Source organism: Kogia breviceps, chromosome 6 (genome assembly GCF_026419965.1).
Source record: "Kogia breviceps isolate mKogBre1 chromosome 6, mKogBre1 haplotype 1, whole genome shotgun sequence".
In the NCBI taxonomy this organism is placed as follows: Eukaryota; Metazoa; Chordata; class Mammalia; order Artiodactyla; family Physeteridae; genus Kogia; species Kogia breviceps.
The window spans coordinates 114,754,259-114,774,485 of record NC_081315.1 but is presented as its reverse complement, the minus strand read 5'-3'; the positions used below and the strand labels follow the sequence as shown (position 1 = coordinate 114,774,485).

The 20,227-nt window shown below is 33.7% G+C and overlaps 1 protein-coding gene across 3 annotated transcripts in view; it reads left to right on the top strand.

Moving 5' to 3' along the window:
* TBCK (TBC1 domain containing kinase) overlaps window positions 1-20,227 on the top strand; it is a 228,583-nt gene that overhangs the window by 33,285 nt on the left and 175,071 nt on the right. For all 3 annotated transcript variants that reach the window (XM_067036443.1, XM_059065826.2, XM_059065825.2), the window contains exons 4-6: window positions 7,819-7,933; window positions 9,679-9,752; window positions 14,279-14,420. In XM_067036443.1, the coding sequence (XP_066892544.1) occupies window positions 7,819-7,933; window positions 9,679-9,752; window positions 14,279-14,420 (331 nt within the window). The remainder of the gene's footprint in view (window positions 1-7,818; window positions 7,934-9,678; window positions 9,753-14,278; window positions 14,421-20,227) is intronic.

Genomic DNA, 20,227 nt, shown 5'->3' with positions numbered 1-20,227 from the left:
AGGTGAAAGAACATATTGAACTCATAGAATCCAGAAATGTGTTTTCTCCTTTGGCTTGCTGACTGTATGGGTATTTTGGCTTATGGAATGGCCCTTAAATATCATGCGATGATGGGTCTGAGGAAATAGCATGTGTGGCTTTAGTTACCACCTATCTATAAATGACTTCCAAAGCTATCTCCACAATCCTGACCTCTCATTCTCTTTCTTGGCCTCTATTTTTTGCAATCTGAATAACATCTCTTCTTGGAAACTTTACAGATACTGAAAAGAACTGATGGTTTGAGGCTGATAGGAATTTCTCCTTATTTTAATTTATTTTTCAACATTTTTATTGGGGTATAATTAATATACAAGAAAACTGCAAGTATTTAATCTATACATTTGGTGAGTTTGGACATAAGCAGGTACCCATGAAACCATCACCACAATCAAGGTACATAATAGACATATCCATCACCTCCAAAAGTTTCCTTGAGTCCTGTTTATTTGTGTGTGATCTCACTTAACGTGAGATCTACCCTCTTAACAAATTCTTAAGAGTTCAATACAGTATTGTTAACTGTAGGCACAATGTTATATAACAGGTTTCTAGAACTTAATGATCTTGCATAACTGAAACTTTACACCAATTGAACAGCTCCCATCTTCTTGTCTCCCGAGCTCCTGGTAACTACTGTTTTTCTCTGCTTCCATAAGTTTGACTATTTTAGATACCTCATATCAGTGGAATCATGCAGTGTTTGTCCTGTGTCTGGCTCATTTCACTTAGCATAATGTCTTCCAGGTTCATCCATATTGTTGTCACAAATGGCAGGATTTTCTTTCTTTTTTTAAAACTGAATAATATTCTGTTGTATGTATATACCACATTTTCTTTAACCATCTATTTGATGGACATTTGGGTTGTATAAGAGAATCTTTATGGTTTGTGTTAAATCTGACAGAATTAGTTCCCCTCACTGATTTTTTCCCCCAGTGTTTTCATATTTTTGTATATTTATTATTCTTACCATACACACACAAAAAGGGGCACAAGGAAACTTTTGAAGGTGATGGATATGTCTGTTACCTTGATTGTGGTGATGGTTTCATGAGCGTATGCATACGTCCAAACCCATCAAATATGTTAAATATGTGCAGTTTTTTGTATATCAATTATACCTCAATAAACCTGTTTTTAAAAAATAATAAAAACTCTGAAAGACATAAAAGTAGACTTGAACAAATAGAAACACATCCTTTTTTTTGCATAGATTAACTCAAATTCATAAAGATGTTAAGCCTCCCCTAATATATGCATATTTAATGTGAACTCAACTCAAATACCAAATACAAACAAGTATTTTCTGGGGGGGGGCTAGAAAAATTGTAGGAATCTATCTTAACAACTTAGTCTAATTCGCAGTTTTAGCCAGATATTAACAAGATTATCATATTACCCACCATACAGTGGCTCATTATTCTTTCAGTAAATAAAAGACTAGAAGGAGAGGTGTATTTTCAGCAAACTAGTACTTTCCTTTTTGGATAGCCATTGTGTGAACTTAAGCAGTTTATGTTTTCTTGACTTACTGAAGAATTATACACTGTTATAAATGAAGTTAACACCATTGATCTAGTCTAATATAGTCTAGTCTAATATACTTTTCTTGAGCTGTTATTTCCTTAGTGATGATGAACTTAATCTTGTTATCTCCACCTTCTTGCACCATCATGGATGTGGTTGTATACATTTATTGAACACCTATTATTTGATACCCATTTATTGAGCACCTACCTATAGGCACTATGGTAGGCATAGGGATTCCAGGTTGAATAAGCTTCAAGGTATTCAAGGTACCACTGGCTCAAGGTACAGTGAGAGAGACAAACCTATACAGAAATTATTACCATAGAATTAATAAACCCTGCAACCATGTACTGTCAGAAAATAGAGACGTACAATTCTACCAGGGGTAGAGCTATTTGATGAGAAGCCATTAAGGATCCTGGTGCGCTCTCTCTCTCTCTCTCTCTCTCTCTCTCTCTCTCTCTCTCTCTATATATATATATATATATATATATATATATATATATATATATATATAAATGACAGAATAGATCTAGAATAAAGAAGGATGTCAAAAAAAAAAAGGACTGGTTGAGATAACAGGGCTCTCAAGGTCTTAATGAGATTAGAGAGCAGGTCCTCAGGAATGGGGAACAGAGAAGTATAGGAGACTGTAGTTGAAAATCAAGATGTTTTGAATAAGTAGCAGTTGAGCAATGTCTCATGACATTGCTCTCTGTATTTCAGGATATTGGCTGGAGTTTGATGAAAATCTGTGGCTATGAACATGAGAAGCTATCTAATCCTTATAGATATTAAACCCATGATCTTGGCCTCAGTATGTTTTAACCAACTAAGCTAAACAGCTGCAGATAGTTTACAGATGATTGAATCAGAAGCACACAGTATAAATTTCCTTTGAAATACATCTGGAAAGGGATAAACAAAACATACTTGGTATTGTACTAAATTAATAGATTTGAAGTTCATTAAGCCATATTTAATATCCAAATACAGCCAAGTTGAGTCATGCCTAGAAATTATTGACATTTGTTCTTGGTGGTGGTGGTGGTAGTCATGTTTTTTTTCTCTTTTAGTTATTAATCTTATTACTTTCCAAGATTTATGATTTTTGTAGGTCTGCTTTGTTCTCACCAATGTAATAAATTTTCATGTTTTCTTTTACTCTCAAGATAGAGAAAAAAGATGATTATCATTTCCTAACTTAATTATTGAATTGTAATTGTATCAAAATTCTATTGAATTCAACTGTATTAAAATTGTTGGTTTATAAATCTGTGTTTTCAACTATGCTGTAGGCTTTTTGATTGTCGAGATCAATTTTTCTCCCATGGAGCCTAAGAATGCAGAGGCCTAAAAACATAGTAGTACCAAGCAGTTAAAAACAAAAAAGTATACAAAATTCCACAAATACTGATTTCTTTTTCCCGTTATAGAAAATAGCATTAGCTTTTTCTTCTCCTTTATACCTATATTTTAAAATAAATTTAAAAATTAAATCCCAAGAGCACAAATGGGCAGAAAAGCAAATGTGATTTCCTGTCTGATTTAAACTGAAGAATACTGAGTTCATTAACTGTAATTCATATATAATCTCAAGTAATAGCTAAGAAAAGATGTATCATGATCTCAGCTTTATACGTTCATATTTTAAAAAATTTTTTCAATGTAAATGCTCATCAGCTCAATAATAGCATGAATGTGCTTTTTGACATGCAAGTGTTTTCCAATTATATCTTAAAATCAGCTAACAAAAGCAGGTGGAGAAAGTAGAAGATGCAGTCTTCTGTTTTCAGCTGTTTCAGAACTGGTTTAATAAAAAAGTCACTTTAAAGATTTGGTTTTAATTTCACGAGAAAGACATCTGTATTGAAATAGTGTGCAGCTGAGGTCCTCTAGTGTCGCAGCTGAATATAGCATCAACTCTTAAGATTTTGTGAAGTGTGTGTGTGTGAGAGAGAGAGAGAGAGAGAGAGAGAGAGAGAGAGAGGCAGAGACAGAAACAGATACAGAGAGAAGAACAAGGACAAGAGAGATTACTGCCTTAAAGATGACTCAGCAAATGACCTCAGATGTTTTATTTGTTAATCAATCTCGAGGAAAGTTTTTCTTTGTTTTTAAGAGGGGAGGGGTTTGCATTCTTTCATGTGCACATAGTTATCTATGTAATTATAGTTGTTTTAAAGTTTGGAATCTTTTCCTTTACATAGTTGGATTTTTTTTTGCAGATGTTAATGAAAACTATTAATTCTTAACTGTTCTCATCTCATCTTATTTGCTTAATACTGGCTGTTGTGGCACTTTAATATGGGAGAAACTATTTGATAAAGTAGAATAGTTTATAGATCAGTTTAATAGGAATTCTTTATAAATAGTAACTTTTATTTTTTTTAATATACTTCATGGGGAATATCAGCTTATTGCTTTATTTTAAAATATGGCTGACAACCAGGAAGTACCAGATATATGAGGGAAGAAATAGTTTGAGAGAAATAGTCAAGGGAGGAAAAAAAATTTAAAAAACTTACCCCAGAGGAAATGAAGATAACATACTTTTTTCCCCCCTAAATTAAAAGAATTCTAATAACTATCCTCAGAGAGACTCAAAAGAATAATGTATCCATAGCCAAAGAACAGGATGTATTGAAAAGGAACAACTGGAGACCAGAAGAGAGATCTTGGAAATTAAATAATAGGCCATGCTCATAGGAAATAAATTATATAGTTGATATAGAGAATAAATCCAATCTTCACCTGCCCCCTAAGAGTTCCAACTATAAGATACAGTAGAGGGAGAAGATAATCAAAGATATAACAAATCAACTTTTCCTTGTTAATGTTTTGTGTTAATGGAACATGTGAGTTTTCAGATTAAAATGGCACACCTAATGCTTACCAGCACAAATTCTCAAATGCCCACACACTAGACATATTGGGCTAAATTTTTTATAAGTCTAAGAATAAAGTATAAAAGAATTCTGAAAGCTTCCACAGAGGAATAGCATGGTATCTACAACAAAATTAGGATCAGACTGATATTAGATTTCTCACCATTAATAAAGAGCACTCAAAGACAATGGAGAAATTCTAAGTTTAGAGACAATAATAAGATATTTTAAGACATGCTATGCTTTAAAATATCTACTCATGCCACCCTTATGAAAAATTTTCTCATGCCTATATTCTAGCTAAATAAAAAGGAAACACAAAAAGAATCATATGATTCTACTATCAAATGATAGTAGCTGATGATAACCTTCATGAATAGAGTTATAATTATAAAATTATAGTATCCATTAAATCCTGATGACTGAGATATTTTCTCTGAAGAGCTAGGGGTTAAGTGGCTTAGGTTTTTATATCTTTCTCTGCTTAGTTCCAATGTAAATTTTTACTATACGTAATACAGCAGTGTACCAAAACACTTCCCATCTATCTCAAGAGTAAAAGCCAAGGCCTAAATGGCCTCATATGATCTAGCCCTCTGACTTGCTACCTCTCTGCCCTCATTTCCTCCCAGCCTCACCCTTTGCTTATTCTACTGCATATACAGTAGCTTCATTGCGTTTTTTGGTGGGTTTTTTTTGTTTGTTTTTCTTTTTTTGAACTGCTGTGGATTCTTCCAGTTAAGACTTGCTTACTGTGCCCTCTGCCTGAATCACACATTTCCCAGGGAGCTGCATGTCTTTTTGATTTCCTTTAGATTTCGGCACAGATGTCACCTCAGTGAAGCCTTCCTTGATCACACTGTATGTATAAAATAGCAACCCACATTCTGTCTTCTCTACTTTTTCTCCTTAGCGCTTAATCACTATATATCATGTTATGTATTTACTTGTTTATTTGTTTAGCCTTCGAGAAAGGAGCAAAGGTATCTTTTATCTGTCTTATAAAATTTGATAATGTAAAATAATATAAACAATTTTTTAAAAAAGAGACTTCCTTTGTGGCACAGTGGTTAAGAATCTGCCTGCCAATGCAGGGGACACAGGTTCCAGCCCTGGTCCAGGAAGATGCCACAAGCCACGGAGCAACTAAGCCCATGTGCCACAACTACTGAGCCTATGCTCTAGAGCCTGTGAGCCACAACTACTGAGCCTGCATGCCACAACTACTGAAGCCCGTGCGCCTAGCGCCTGTGCTCTGCAACAAGAGAAACCACTGCAATGAGAAGCCTGCGCACCACAATGAAGAGTAGCCCCGACTCACTGCAACTAAAGAAAGCCTGCACACAGCAACAAAGACCCAACACAGCCAAAAATAAGTAAATAAACTAATTAATTTTTAAAAATCAGGAGTTTGAAAAGGAAAACGGGGAAGTATGTTAATTATATCATCTTGCATAGTGAAGAGTTAATTATAATTATGTAAAAGTCTAACCACCAGAAGAGTTCAAAACACAAACTGCTAAAGATGGTTACTTCTGGAAAGTCAGACTAGGATGAGAAGAGAGAGAGATTTTAACTTTTCATCTCTTGTTCTTTCTTATGGTTTTAATTTAGAGGAGGGAGTCATAGTACAATTATTCTTTTTTTAAATTGTATTCGGCCTACTTTTTATGTCAGATTTGTTGAGATTAATTTACATACCTTAAAATTTACCCTTTTTAGTGTGCAGTTAAATCAGTTTGACCAACTCAGTCCTATAACCATCATCAAAATTAAAAATAGAACAATTCCATCATGTAAAATTTTCTCATACTCCTTTGTATCAACCCATTCCCTCCACCCAAGCCCATGACAATCAGTGATCTTTTAACTTAACACTTTTTGTTTAATGTGGGTTCCTTGTAACCTGAATATAATCAAGTCTGAATTGGTGAGTTTGGAGCAGTTACATTTAATGTAATGGTTGATATATCTGAATTAAAATCTGTTAATTGTTTTCTAATTGTTCCATTTGTTCTTTGTTCTTTTTTCCTTTTATTTGCTCTGCTTTTAGGTTGACTTTTTTGTCTATGATTTCATTGTATCTCTATTATTAGCTTGTTATTTATACCTTTTAAAAAATTAATTTAGGGGCTTCCCTAGTGGCGCAGTGGTTGAGAGTCTGCCTGCCGATGCAGGGGACACGGGTTCGTGCCCCGGTCCAGGAGGATCCCACATGCCGCGGAGCGGCTGGGCCCGTGAGCCATGCATGGCCACTGGGCCTGCGCGTCCGGAGCCTGTGCTCCGAAACGGGAGAGGCCACAACAGTGAGAGGCCCGCGTACCGCAAAAAAAAAAAAATTAATTTAGTTGTTACCCTCATATTTATTTCATTTTTTTAAAGTCTGATTTAAAGTGTAAAAAAAAACGGGGGAGGGGGGAAGAAAAGAGATCTATACCCAAATGTTAATATTAGTGGTTTGGGGATTGGGTTTGAATTATTCTCCCCTACTTTTCTGTATATTCTTCCTAACTTCCTATATGAATGATGTTTTATTTAAAAAAAAAAAAAAAAGGAGAGAGAGAGGGAGAGGAAGAAAGAGAGAGCAAGACAAAGAAACTGGGCATCCCTGTGGAAGTTGGCTTAAGAGAGAATACGATAAGAAAGAAATGTTTGATAAATTACTGGAGGTTGCTTTGTGGATTGATCTGGAAAGTAAGCTCATGTCTATCTGCTATAAAATATAGCTATTTTTCAGGGACATAGTTGTTTTGTCTTGAGCAAGATAGGTGGTTTTCATTGACTTAGTTCTGCCATATATCTGAAAGTTTCCTGATAATTTGGCAAAGCCCAACCTGCTGAAGGTCAAGGTCATTTGTATACCACCAATATTAAACTACCTTCATGGAAGGATAATACTTCAATTGGAGTAGCCTTTAGAAAACTGTACGTTCTTTGTCAGATCAATTCTGTTGTAAGAAGAAAATAAAAAATATGTCGAAGTAGATAGTTTAGAAAATGTGTAGAGTATTTTCTCTGAATAGAGGAGGTACAATAAAAATATAGCTCTTTGGGGAATTCCCTGGTTGTCCAGTGGTTAGGACTCTGCACTTTCACTGCTGAAGGTCTGGGTTCAATCCCTGGTCGGGAAACTAAAATCTCACAAGGCACGTGGCCAAAAATATATATATATATATGTGTATATATATATATATATATATATATATATATATATATACACACATATATATATATATATATACACACATATATATATTTGAATTTTATCACTGAACCTCATTTTATTTCTTAAAACAGGTTCTATATCTGCTTTGTAATTGACCTATTGATCTGTGACTCTCTTTTTTTTCTTTGTAGATATTCAAAGGTTTTGTGCATAGCATTTGAGATACTTCAGGGCTTGCAGTATATGAACAAACATGGTATAGTACACCGGGCACTGTCTCCTCATAATATCCTTTTGGATCGAAAGGTAATCATCAAATAGTATATTAAATATTTGCTTTTTATTTCACATTGGAAGCTACTGAAATCAGGCCCACTCAGTTAATTAGAGGGACTGTAGAATTAGAATATGTCTTAAGAGTATTCATAATGAAAAGATTATACGAATGTAATATACTTGTGGTTGTTTAAAAAAAAAGTATCTCTAAATTATATGAATCTGTGTGTCTTTCACATGCATTATTCTTTTTTCCCCAGACCCATTTTCTAACTTCATATTTTCTTTATCCTTCCATTCATTTTCTAAACGATACACATTGTGGCTTCCCAATCCACTCGTTCTCTGAATTTGCTTTCATCTTAAGAAAGATTCTCTGACTATTTACATAGAATATTTTTCTCATAGCACAACTGAATTGTGTTTTCTCCACTTTATTCTTCTTTCCTACTTCTTCTTTTTACTTTATTCCTCATTTATTTTCTTTGTTTACCAGCTGTTCATACCTCGCTTCTTTTATTAATTGGAGTGCTGATTCTCTACTTGGAAATCTTATGGGGGATTTCTAAGAAGCTAGTCAACCTCCAAGAGAATTATGGGTAGCAAAGTGGTATTTTTTTCAGGAATAATCATAATTTCATTCTTTTTCATAAGCATATAAAATAGTTTTGAGGAAACTTTTTCTGGGGAATTATTTTTTTTATTAGTAGGATTATTCTTTTTCTCTGACTTCCAGACTTTCAGTATATACCCTATGATATTAAAAATAAAGATAAAATGGTGCCCATTAATTTCATACTTACGGTAGTAGAGTATCTAACTGTCTGAATTGTTTTAAAATATAAATGTTTTGTAATTCTGGGAAATAGAGTTCTTGAGAAAAAGAAAACAACTTTTAAATTGACTGTTTTTTTAAAGTCTTAAACATCTAAAAGGGGAAAAACTTAAGGGACTTGTAAAATTTGTTTTGCCTTTTAAGAATCTTGCTTTTGTGATAATTATGCTTATTCTCAAACAGTATAAAAAATTATTAGGAATCAAGCAGATTCACTAATATCTTGATTTGTGAACTGACCTTTTCAAGTTAAAAACATCCATGTCAAGTTTAAATTATAACATTGTGAATGGACTTGCAACTCCCTGAAAAAATTTTCTTTTGTGAAAATTACCACTATATATATATATATATATATATATATATATATATATATATATTTTTTTTTTTTTTTTTTGTGGTACACGGGCCTCTCACTGTTGTGGCCTCTCCCGTTGTGGAGCGCAGGCTCCGGACACGCAGACTCAGCGGCCATGACTCACGGGCCCAGCCACTCTGCGGCATGTGGGATCTTCCCGGACCGGGGCACGAACCCGTATCCCCTGCATCGGCAGGCGGATTCTCAACCACTGCGCCACCAGGGAAGCCCAACCACAATATCTTCTAATTGAGGATTCAAGACAACTAAGAACATTTTTGCTATTTAGAGAAGCCCAGAAAATATAAGCAACAAAAATTTTTAAATGTTATTTGTCATTTTGATATATATGTGTATAAAATATGTGTGTGTGTGTATATATATGTTTGTAATGAATATAAAGCAGACTTCAAACACTGACAAATAGGTTTTAATAAAATTATGGCAAATTAAAATATAATATTTTCTAATGTATCTGACTATATGATAGTGTCCTTACTTGTAAAATGTATAATCATAATTTTCCCTGTCAGTGATATTAAAATATTTTATAATGATTTTTTTCTTCCTTTATTATTGTAGGGACATGTTAAATTGGCTAAATTTGGACTTTATCACATGACAGCATATGGTGATGATGTTGATTTCCCAATTGGGTAAGAATTTTTTTTTTTCTGAGTTCCGTCTTAAACTTTCTAATCTTTAATGAAGTGTATATTTTGTTAATTTATTATTTTTGACATAAAGCTACTTTTTTTTAAAATTAAAAATATCTTAATTTTCCATATACTTCTAAGAGTAGACAATGAATTTTTCCGCATACAAAAGGTCCCTGATGTTGATCTTTCATTGAATTGGTAGTGAGGCTAGCAGATTATTGACTTTCTTCACCTTATAATGCTTACTAAAATTAATTTTATTTCATTCAGAATTAGGTAAATTTAAGGCAAGAAGGCTGACAAGATTCTCAGTTAATGATAATGTATGTTCCTCAAAAGACAGAAAAATCACTCTCTTATTATCTTCTAATATTTCTAAGTTTAATTCCCTGTTCTTTAAGATGTAATTGTACGTTAAGCTTCAAGTCAAGTCACTGTAGCTATCAGAGGTAATAGGGTGGATTCTCTAACTGAAAGTCTGTGTTTAAATTTGGAGAGGTTCTGATATGGAATTCCAGATTTATGTTACCTCCAAAAAAGGAATGAAAGTATATTTCATCCTGGACTCAATTGAATGCTTTGATATAGATGTTTGTATTATATTTATTTTTTGGTTGCTTTTTAAACATGTTAATAATATAATTCTTTTATAAGTGTTTAATTTTGACATTATTTTAGATACATAGAAGTTACAAAATAGTACAAAAATTTCCTTTATAGCCTTAACTTAGACTCCCCAAATGTTAACATTTCACTACATTTTTTCTCTTTCTTTTATCTTACACATATATGTGTATAATACAGTTTTTTTCTGAATTATTTAAGAATTATTAGTGTATATAATGGCCTTTTACCCCTCAATATTTCAGTTTATATTTCCTAAAGTAAGGAATTTTCTTACATAACCACAAAATAACTATCAAAACCAGCAAATTAAAATGATATAATACAATTTTCTAGAGACCTTAAGCATATTTCGTAATTGCGGTGAGATTCTGTTTAATAGTATCCATTTGTGTTTTGCTCTTTGTGCTCCCTGAAATCAGTTCTGTCACTCCATTATTGGGAATTATGGTTTGGAGTCATGGAGTATGTTTCTACAGGAAAACATTGCCTAAAAACTAATTAGATGTTTTTTAAAAAAGATCTCATTTATAAATTACCTTTTATCTTTGTAAGTTAGCTTATAGTTTTGTCACTTAAAATTTTCATTAGCTTGGCCATAGCTAATAATCTTAAAATAAATTGTTTAGTCATTCCTTCCTTTATTTATTAAGAAAATATTTATCAAATACCTTTTCTTATGGCTGCTGGATATACAAACATGGATAAGATAGGTTCCCATTCTTCAAGAAGCTCATTATTTAATGGGAAATTTTCTGTTTTGATGGCCTACTTATTAATGTGCATAAATTCATAGTCTTATAGTTTTACCTACCAAAACTTGTGGTTGTAGGCAACAAACAATTTTTTTCACAAGCACAAAAGCAGTATTTTATAAAAATAGCCTACGCTCTATTTGTTTTAAAAAAAACCTTTTGAAATAATAAAATTAAGTTCATAATAAAGCTCTGGTATCTTCATCATATGTAATAATTGCCTTTTAAAATAGCTTTTAGGCAGCTGTAGTAAATGTGCTTCTTCATTTTGTCTAAATTTGTATGAGAGAGAACTCCAAAAACAATACAAACAAAAATTAATTTTTCGCCTTTTACTTAAAAGTTCTTTAGGTTATAGTGATGAATAGAAGAAAGGAAGTGATTTTTCTTAAAGCACATCAAGGATTTTGAAGAGTTGTGTTTGAATTTAAAGTGCTTGGATAGAATTGGTCTCATGTGCCATTTGGTTTGGCTTACTTTGATGTCTTTGACCCAAAAGGTCTGACCAGAAAGTATCAAAGAGCAAAATGTGAAACATTAGCCAGGAAAAATAAAGTGATCAAACAGCTAAGTCATGAAAGAAAATGTTTACACCAGAAGAAGCTTGCAGTTGATTCAAAAGACAAATATTAAAGAACAACAAAGTAAAATGTTAACATCTGTTTCAAAATATTGTAAAGAGTTAGAAATTGGACATTATTTGGCCAGTAGCTTAATACCTTGTTAAAGCATCAGACAAATGGTGAAAGCCACTTACATTTATCTCACCAGTCATACTCACGGCAGAGTTCTGGTAAGAGTGTTAAAATGTTATGCTAAAGAAGAGACACTTGTTGAAAGGAGATAATTTACATTAAAAAATCCTAAGTTTTATTATTTTTATTAATTAACAAGTCCTTGATAGAAAAGAAATTAGAATTTTGGGAGCAAAAGTCACCTCTATACTTCCAGAAATCACCAATCAGAAGTTTTAGATATAACAACTTACCCGTAGTATTGCTTGACTTTTACTACCCATGCTGTTATTTTGGAGTTAGATGTGCCGGAAATCAAGATTAAAAATGAACAGTTTACCTTTTGGATGTATCATGCTAATGATGACAAAGCTAAAACATTGTATATGTGTCATATTTTTCATTTTTATAAAACTTCTTTATTCACTAATATTTATAACAGTTTTGTGAGGTAGGCATTATTATATATATATTCCTATTTTATAGATTAAGAAACCCAAATCATATATAGAATATGTGATAGAACTGAAGTTAGAATACAGGTATTATAATATTAAGTTGATTGCTTTTCTACTAGACTTCATTTGTCTCCAGAGATTTCACACATTCATTTAGAAGATCAATATGATCACCTTAGGGTAAAATTACATCATAATACAAATTTATGTGTATGAAAATATGCCTCAGCCTCTTTAGTTATCAAGGAAATACAAATTAAAACTACAACGGTGTGTAGGTACCACCCACCAGATGGCCAAACATTAGAAAGTCTGTTACTGCTAACAAGTGTTGGAGAAGTAAGCAATAGGATCTGTTGTACACTGCTCGTGGGAGTATCAATTGATACAATCCCTTTCAAAAAACATTTGGCATGATATTAGAAAGTTGAAAGTGCACATGTCTTATGGCCTAGAAATTCAATCCTAGGTTTATACCCTTGGGGAAACTTTTGCAGATGTACACATAGTATTTCTAACAACATTGTTTATAATATAAAAAGACAGGAAATAAATGCCCATTGACATTAGAATGAATAAATTATGATTTATTCATAAAATAGAAGTAAAAATTAATGACTTAAATCTACATGCAAGTATGTGGATGACTTTTAAATAACATTGATTAAAAAAGCAAATCACACAGGAATACCATCAGCATAATTCCAATACTATACAGTTCAGAAATGTGCTTGACTAAACAATATACTTTTTAGGTTGCAAACATATGGTAAAGCTATAAAGAAATGGAAGAGAATTATAAACACAAAAATTCCAGTTGTCTGTTCCTTTTGGGGGATACCAGGGAGGTATAATTAGGGAGAAGCAGAGAGGGACCTTTAGTGATAATTTCATATTCTTTACTTAAACTTCTTGATAGGTACATGGGTGTTCTTTTAAACTTTATTCTTTATACCTTATTCATTTAATATTCTGTCTTTTGTATTTGCTAAAGCAATTTTCAAAAAACTTGTGTTGGTGAAGGTAAGAGGAAATAGGCACTCATATTGTTTATGAGAATATAAATTGCCATAACCTGAAAGGGCAACTGGGCAACATGTATTAAAATTTTAAATGCATCTACCTTATGACTTTGTAGTGCCATGTCTAGGAATTTGTCTTTTGTCTACACATATACATTCATGGGAAAGGGAGTATTTGTAATATATCCATGTCAGCATTGTTTGTAATAGCAAAAGAGTGGAACTTCCAACATATCCCTCTTCAGAGTTGCATCAAGTAAATTAAATGCATCAATACAATGAAATTATTGGCAGTTTTCAAAAAGAATGAGGCAAATCTATACTTATTTTTTTAGAATGATCTCTAAAATATATTTTGAGTGAAAAAGGGTACAGAATAGTGCATATAGTATGCTTCCCTATGGGGCAATGATGATGGGTGATCAAGTTTATTTATACATACATATGTGCAGGTGACTGGAGTACAGAGATGGGAGAGAGTCTTACCTTTCAATTTATATATTTTTACAGATTTTGACATTGCTACTATTCAAAAGAATAAATACTATTTTCAAAGATAATATATGCTTTAAATAAGAGTTAAGTATAAAGAGAAGATAGGCAGTAAGGAAGAAGGAAAAACTCCTGGAAACCTGGAAAGCTGCAAGAAGGCAATGTGTTAACACAGAGGAAAGCAAAGAAAGGAACTAATATTGCAGAGACACGATTGGTTTTAAATTATTTGAGACTCATGTATTTGCTTTTGATTCCTAGACATAAAAGCCTGTATTATGGTTAGTTTAGAATTCCTCCTAGAAAGAGTTGTTCGTTTAATTGCATTGAGCTTTTACATAGGTCGTACTGTACTCATAGTAAAAATGTACCACTACATACTTGTTTCCCCCTTTCTAGCTCATAGTAATTATTCATTTCTAAAATATACCATTTTAGGTATCCATCATACTTGGCACCTGAGGTAATTGCACAAGGAATTTTCAAAACCAATGATCATGTGCCAAGTGAGAAACCATTGCCTTCTGGCCCCAAATCAGATGTTTGGTCTCTTGGAATCATTTTATTTGAGCTTTGTGTGGTATGTATAAAGAAATACTAAACTCATAAAAATAAATAGTTTCTTTCTTAGAAAAGTATTTTTGGGTACGAAGGCTATTTAGTAATATCAATAGCATGTTTTTGCTTTTGCAAATTGTCTAGTTAACAGGGAAAAAAATCTCAATTTGACTTCTTAAAAAGTCCTGTTTGACAATTTATTGGTATATTATTTTGGTATATCTAGAAATATTGACGCTTTTATTAAGTATTAAAAATTTACACTGTACTAAGTGTAAAAAATTAAGCATATTTAGAAACATTTATACTAAAACTGCTTACACGCTTTGGTATGTTCATGCTCTCTCTCCTTTCTTTGGTATTCTTTCTTCCTTAAATCCCCTCTCCTCTCTTATTCTGTCTCCTATAAGACTGACTTTGTAACTGAGTTGGCTTTCTATGAGGCCTTCCCGAAATATCGTCTATATTTATTAGGGTACTAAAGACTATACAGCTATTAAAAACAAAGGAATTAAAACCGCAGTAGCTTAAAGAACACAAATGTTTTTCTCCCTCATGTAACAGTCCACAGAAAGTTAGGTTGGGCTCTGTTCCACAGCGTCATGAAAAACTTAGGCTATCAGGAATGGCTACACCATTCTCGCCACCTGATTTCCAAAGATGCTCTCTTTATCCTCTTTTTTAACCATAAGGAAAGGAGAGGAGTGAATTCATGGTAACTGTCTTTAAAAAGATGATGTAAAAGTTGCAGATATCAACTTTGTTCTTTTCACTAGTGGCACTTTACTTCTGTGGCCACATGTAGGTTCAACAGAATACAAATGCCTAAATATTAAGAAAGAAGATCAGGATGGATTTGGAGAGACAACTAATATTTTGTTGATCCTCTCTCCAAATACCTGCCAGGGTTAGTTCCTGTCTTCTTTTCTCTCCTTTTCTATTTTAGCATTTGTCATGTTTGTCTACATGGACAATAAGGTCTTTAGAGGCAAACATTTTTATTATTCATCTGTTGTTCTGTCTTCCAAGAGATTTTTTTAACATCTTTATTGGAGTATAATTGCTTTACAATGGTGTGTTAGTTTCTGCTTTATAACAGTGAATCAGCTATACATATACATACATCCCCATATCTCCTCCCTATCCCACCCCTCTAGGTGGTCACAAAGCATGGAGCTGATCTCCCTGTGCTGTGAGGCTGCTTCCTGCTAGCTGTTTTACATTTGGTAGTATATATAAGTGCATTCTCTTACTTTGTCCCAGCTTCCCCTTCCCCCTCCCCATGTCCTCAAGTCCATTCTCTACATCTGCATCTTTGTTCCTGTCCTGCCTCTAGGTTCTTCATAACCATATTTTTTTCTTTTTAGATTCCATATGTATGTGTTAGCATACAGTATTTCTTTTTCTTTTTCTAACTTACTTCACTCTGTATGACAGACTCTAGGTCCATCCACCTCACTACAGATAACTCAATTTCATTTCATTTTATGGCTGAGTAATATGCCATTGTATATATGTGACACGTCTTCTTTATCCATTCATCTGTCGATGGACACTTAGGTTGCTACCATGTCCTGGTTACTGTAAATAGAGCTGCAATGAACATTGTGGTACATGACTTTTTGAATTATGGTTTTCTCAGGGTATATGCCCAGTAATGTGCTTTCTGGGTCATATGGTAGTTCTATTTTTCATTTTTTAAGGAACCTCCATACTGTTCTCCATTGTGGCTGTATCAGTTTACATTCCCACCAACAGTGCAAGAGGGTTCCCTTTTCTCCACACCCTCTCCAGCATTTATTGTTTGTGATATTTTGATGATGCCCATTCTGACTGGTGTGAGGTGATATATCATTGTAATGTTGATTTGCATTTCTCTAATGATTAGTGATGTTGAGCATTCTTTCATGTGTTTGTTGGCAATCTGTATATCTTCTTTGCAGAAATGTCTATTTAGGTCTTCTGCCCATTTTTGGATTAGGTTGTTTGTTTTTTTTGATACTGAGCTGCATGAACTGTTTGTAAATTTTGGAGATTAATCCTTTGTCAGTTGCTTCATTTGCAAATATGCTCTCCCATTCTGAGGGTCATCTTTTTGTTTTGTTTATGGTTTCCTTTGCTGTGCAAAAGGTTTTAAGTTTTATTAGGTCCCATTTGTTTATTTTTGTTTTTATTTCCATTTCTCTAGGAGGTGGGTCAAAAAGGATCTTGCTGTGATTTATGTCATAGAGTGTTCTGCCTATGTTTTCCTCTAAGAGTTTTATAGTGTCTGGCCTTACATTTAGGTCTTTAATCTACTTTTAGTTTATTTTTGTGTATGGTGTTAGGGAGTGTTCTAATTTCATTGTTTGACATGTAGCTGTCCGGTCTTCCCAGCATCACTTATTGAAGAAGCTGTCTTTTCTCCGTTTTATATTCTTGCCTCCTTTATCAAAAATAACATGACCATATGTGTGTGGGTTTATTGCTGGGCTTTCTGTCCTGTTCCATTCATCTATATTTCTGTTTTTGTGCCAGTGCCATACTGTCTTGATTACTGTAACTTTGTAGTATAGTCTGAAGTCAAGGAGCCTGATTCCTCCAGCACCGTTTTCCTTTCTCAAGATTACATTGGCTATTCAGGGTCTTTTGTGTTTCCATACAAATTGTGCAATTTTTTCTTCTAGTTCTATGAAAAATGCCATTGGTAGTATCATAGGGATTGCATTGAATCTGTAGATTGCTTTGGGTAGTATAGACATTTTCCCAATGTTGATTTTTCCAATCTAAGAACATGATATATCTCTCCATGTGTTTGTATCATCTTTAATTTTTTCATCAGTGTCTTAGAGTTTTCTGCATACAGGTCTTTCGCCTCCTTAGATAGGTTTATTCCTAGGTATGTTGTTCTTTTTGTTGCAGTGGTAAATGGGAGTGTTTCCTTAATTTCTCTTTCAGATATTTCATCATTAGTGTATAGGAATGCAAGGGATTTCTGTGCATTAATTTTGTATCCTGCTACTTTACCAAATTCATTCATTAGCTCTAACAGTTTTCTGATAGAGTCTTTAGGACTCTCTGTGTATAGTATCATGTCACCTGCAAACAGTGACAGCTTTACTTCTTTTCCGATTTGGATTCTTTTTATCTCTTTTTCTTCTCTGATTGCTGTGGCTAAAACTTCCAAAACAATGTTGAATAATAGTGGTGAGAGTGGGCAACCTTGTATTTTTTTCCTGATCTTAGTGGAAATGGTTTCAGTTTTTCACCATTGAGAATGATGTTGGCTGTGGGTTTGTCATATATGGCCTTTATTATGTGGAGGTAAGTTCCCTCTGTGCCTACTTTCTGGAGGGTTTTTATCTTAAGTGGGTGTTGAATTTTGTCAAAGGCTTATTCTACATCTATTGAGATGATCATATGGTTTTTCTTCAGTTTCTTTTTTTTTTTTTTCTTTTTTTTTTGCGATACACGGGCCTGTCACTGTTGTGGCCTCTCCCGTTGTGGAGCACAGGCTCTGAACACTCAGGCTCAGCGGCCATGGCTCACGGGCCCAGCCGCTCCATGGCATGTGGGATCTTCCCAGACCGGGACATGAACCTGTGGCCCCTACATTGGCAGGAGTATTCTCAACCACTGTGCCACCAGGGAAGCCCATCCTTCAATTTTTTAATATAGTGTATCACATTGATTGGTTTGTGTATATTGAAGTATTCTTGCATTCCTTGGAAAAGCCCCACTTGATCATGGTGTATGATCCTTTTAATGTACTGCTGGATTCTGTTTGCTATTATTTTTTTGAGGATTTTTGCATCTGTGTTCATCAGTGATATTGGCCTGTAGTTTTCTTTCTTTGTGACATCTTTGGTTTTGGTATCACGGTGATGGTGGCCTCGTAGAATTAGTTTGGGAGTGTTCTTTCCTCTTCAATTTTTTGGAAGAGTTTGAGAAGGATGGGTGTTAGCTCTTCTCTAAATGTTTGATAGAATTTGCCTGTGAAGCCATCTGGTCCTGGGCTTTTGTTTGTTGGAAGATTTTTAAGCACAGTCTCAATTTCAGTGCTTGTGATTGGTCTGTTTATATTTTCTATTTCTTCCTGGTTCAGTCTCGGCAGGTTGTGCTTTTCTAAGAATGTGTCCATTTCTTCCAGGTTGTCCATTTTATTGGCATATAGTTGCTTGTAGTAATCTCTCATGATACTTTTTTTTCTGCAGTGTCAGTTGTTACTTCCCCTTTTTCATTTCTAATTCTGTTGATTTGAGTCTTCTCCATCTTTTTCTTGATGAGTCTGGCTAATGGTTTATCAATTTTGTTTATCTTCTCAAGGAACCAGCTTTTAGTTTTACTGATCTTTGCTATTGCTTCCTTCATTTCTTTTTCATTTCTTTATGATTTCTTTCCTTTTGCTAACTTTGGGGGTTTTTTGTTCTTCTTTCTCTAACTGCTGTAGGTATATGGTTAGGTTGTTTATATGATATGTTTCTTGTTTCTTAAGGTAGGATTGTATTGCTATAAACTTCCCTCTTAGAACTCCTTTTGCTGCATACCACAGGTTTTGAGTCGTTGTGTTTTCATTGTCATTCGTTTCTAGATATTTTTTGATTTCCTCTTTGATTTCTTCAGTGATCTCTTGGTTATTTAGTAGTGTATTGTTTAGACTCCATGTGTTTGTATTTTTTACAGATTTATTCCTGTAATTGATATCTAGTCCCATAGTGTTGTGGTCAGAAAAGACCCTTGATACGCTTTCAATTTTCTTAAATTTACCAAGGCTAGATTTGTGACCCAAGATGTGATGTATCCTGGAGAATGTTCCATGAGCACTTGAGAAGAAAGTGTATTCTGTTGTTTTTGGATGGAATGCCCTTTAAATATCAATTAAGTCCATCTTGTTTAATGTATCATTTAAAGCTTGTGTTTCCTTATTTATTTTCATTTTGAATGATCTTCCCACTGGTGAAAGTGGGGTGTTAAAGTCCCCTACTTTGATTGTGTTACTATCAATTTCCCCATTTATGGCTGTTAGCATTCGCCTTATGTATTGAGGTGCTCCTATGTTGGGTGCATAAATATTTATAATTGTTATATCTTTTTGGATTGATCCCTTGATCATTATGTAGTGTCCTTCTTTGTCTCTTATAATTGTCTTTGTTTTAAAGTCTGTTTTGTCTGATATGAGAACTGCTACCTCAGCTTTCTTTTGATTTCTATTTGCATGGAATATCTTTTTCCATCCCCTCAATTTCAGTCTGTATGTGTCCCTAGATCTGAAGTGGGTCTCTTATAGACAGCATATGCACGGGTCTTGTGTTTGTATCCATTCAGCCAGTCTGTCTTCTGGTTGGAGCATTTAATCTATTTACATTAGAGGTAATTATCGATATTTATGTTCCTATTACCATTCTCTTAACTATTTTGGGTTTGTTACTGTAGGTCTTTTCCTTCACTTGTGTTTCCTGCCTAGAGAAGTTCCTTAAGCATTTGTTGTAAAGCTGGTTTGGTGGTGCTGAATCCTCTTAGCTTTTGCTTGTCTTTAAAGGTTTTAATTTCTCCATCAAATCTGAATGAGATCCTTGCTGGGTAGAGTAATCTTGGTTGTAGATTTTTCCCTTTCATCACTCTAAATATGTCCTGCCACTCTTTTCTGGCTTGCAGAGTTTCTGCTGAAAGATCAGTTGTTAACCGTATGGGGATTTCCCTGTATATTATTTGTTGTTTTTCCTTTGCTGCTTTTAATATTTTTTTCTTTGTATTTAATTTTTGATAGTTTGATTGATATGTGTATTGGCATGTTTCTTGGATTTTTCCTGTATGGGACGCTCTGTGCTTCCTGGACTTGATTAACTATTT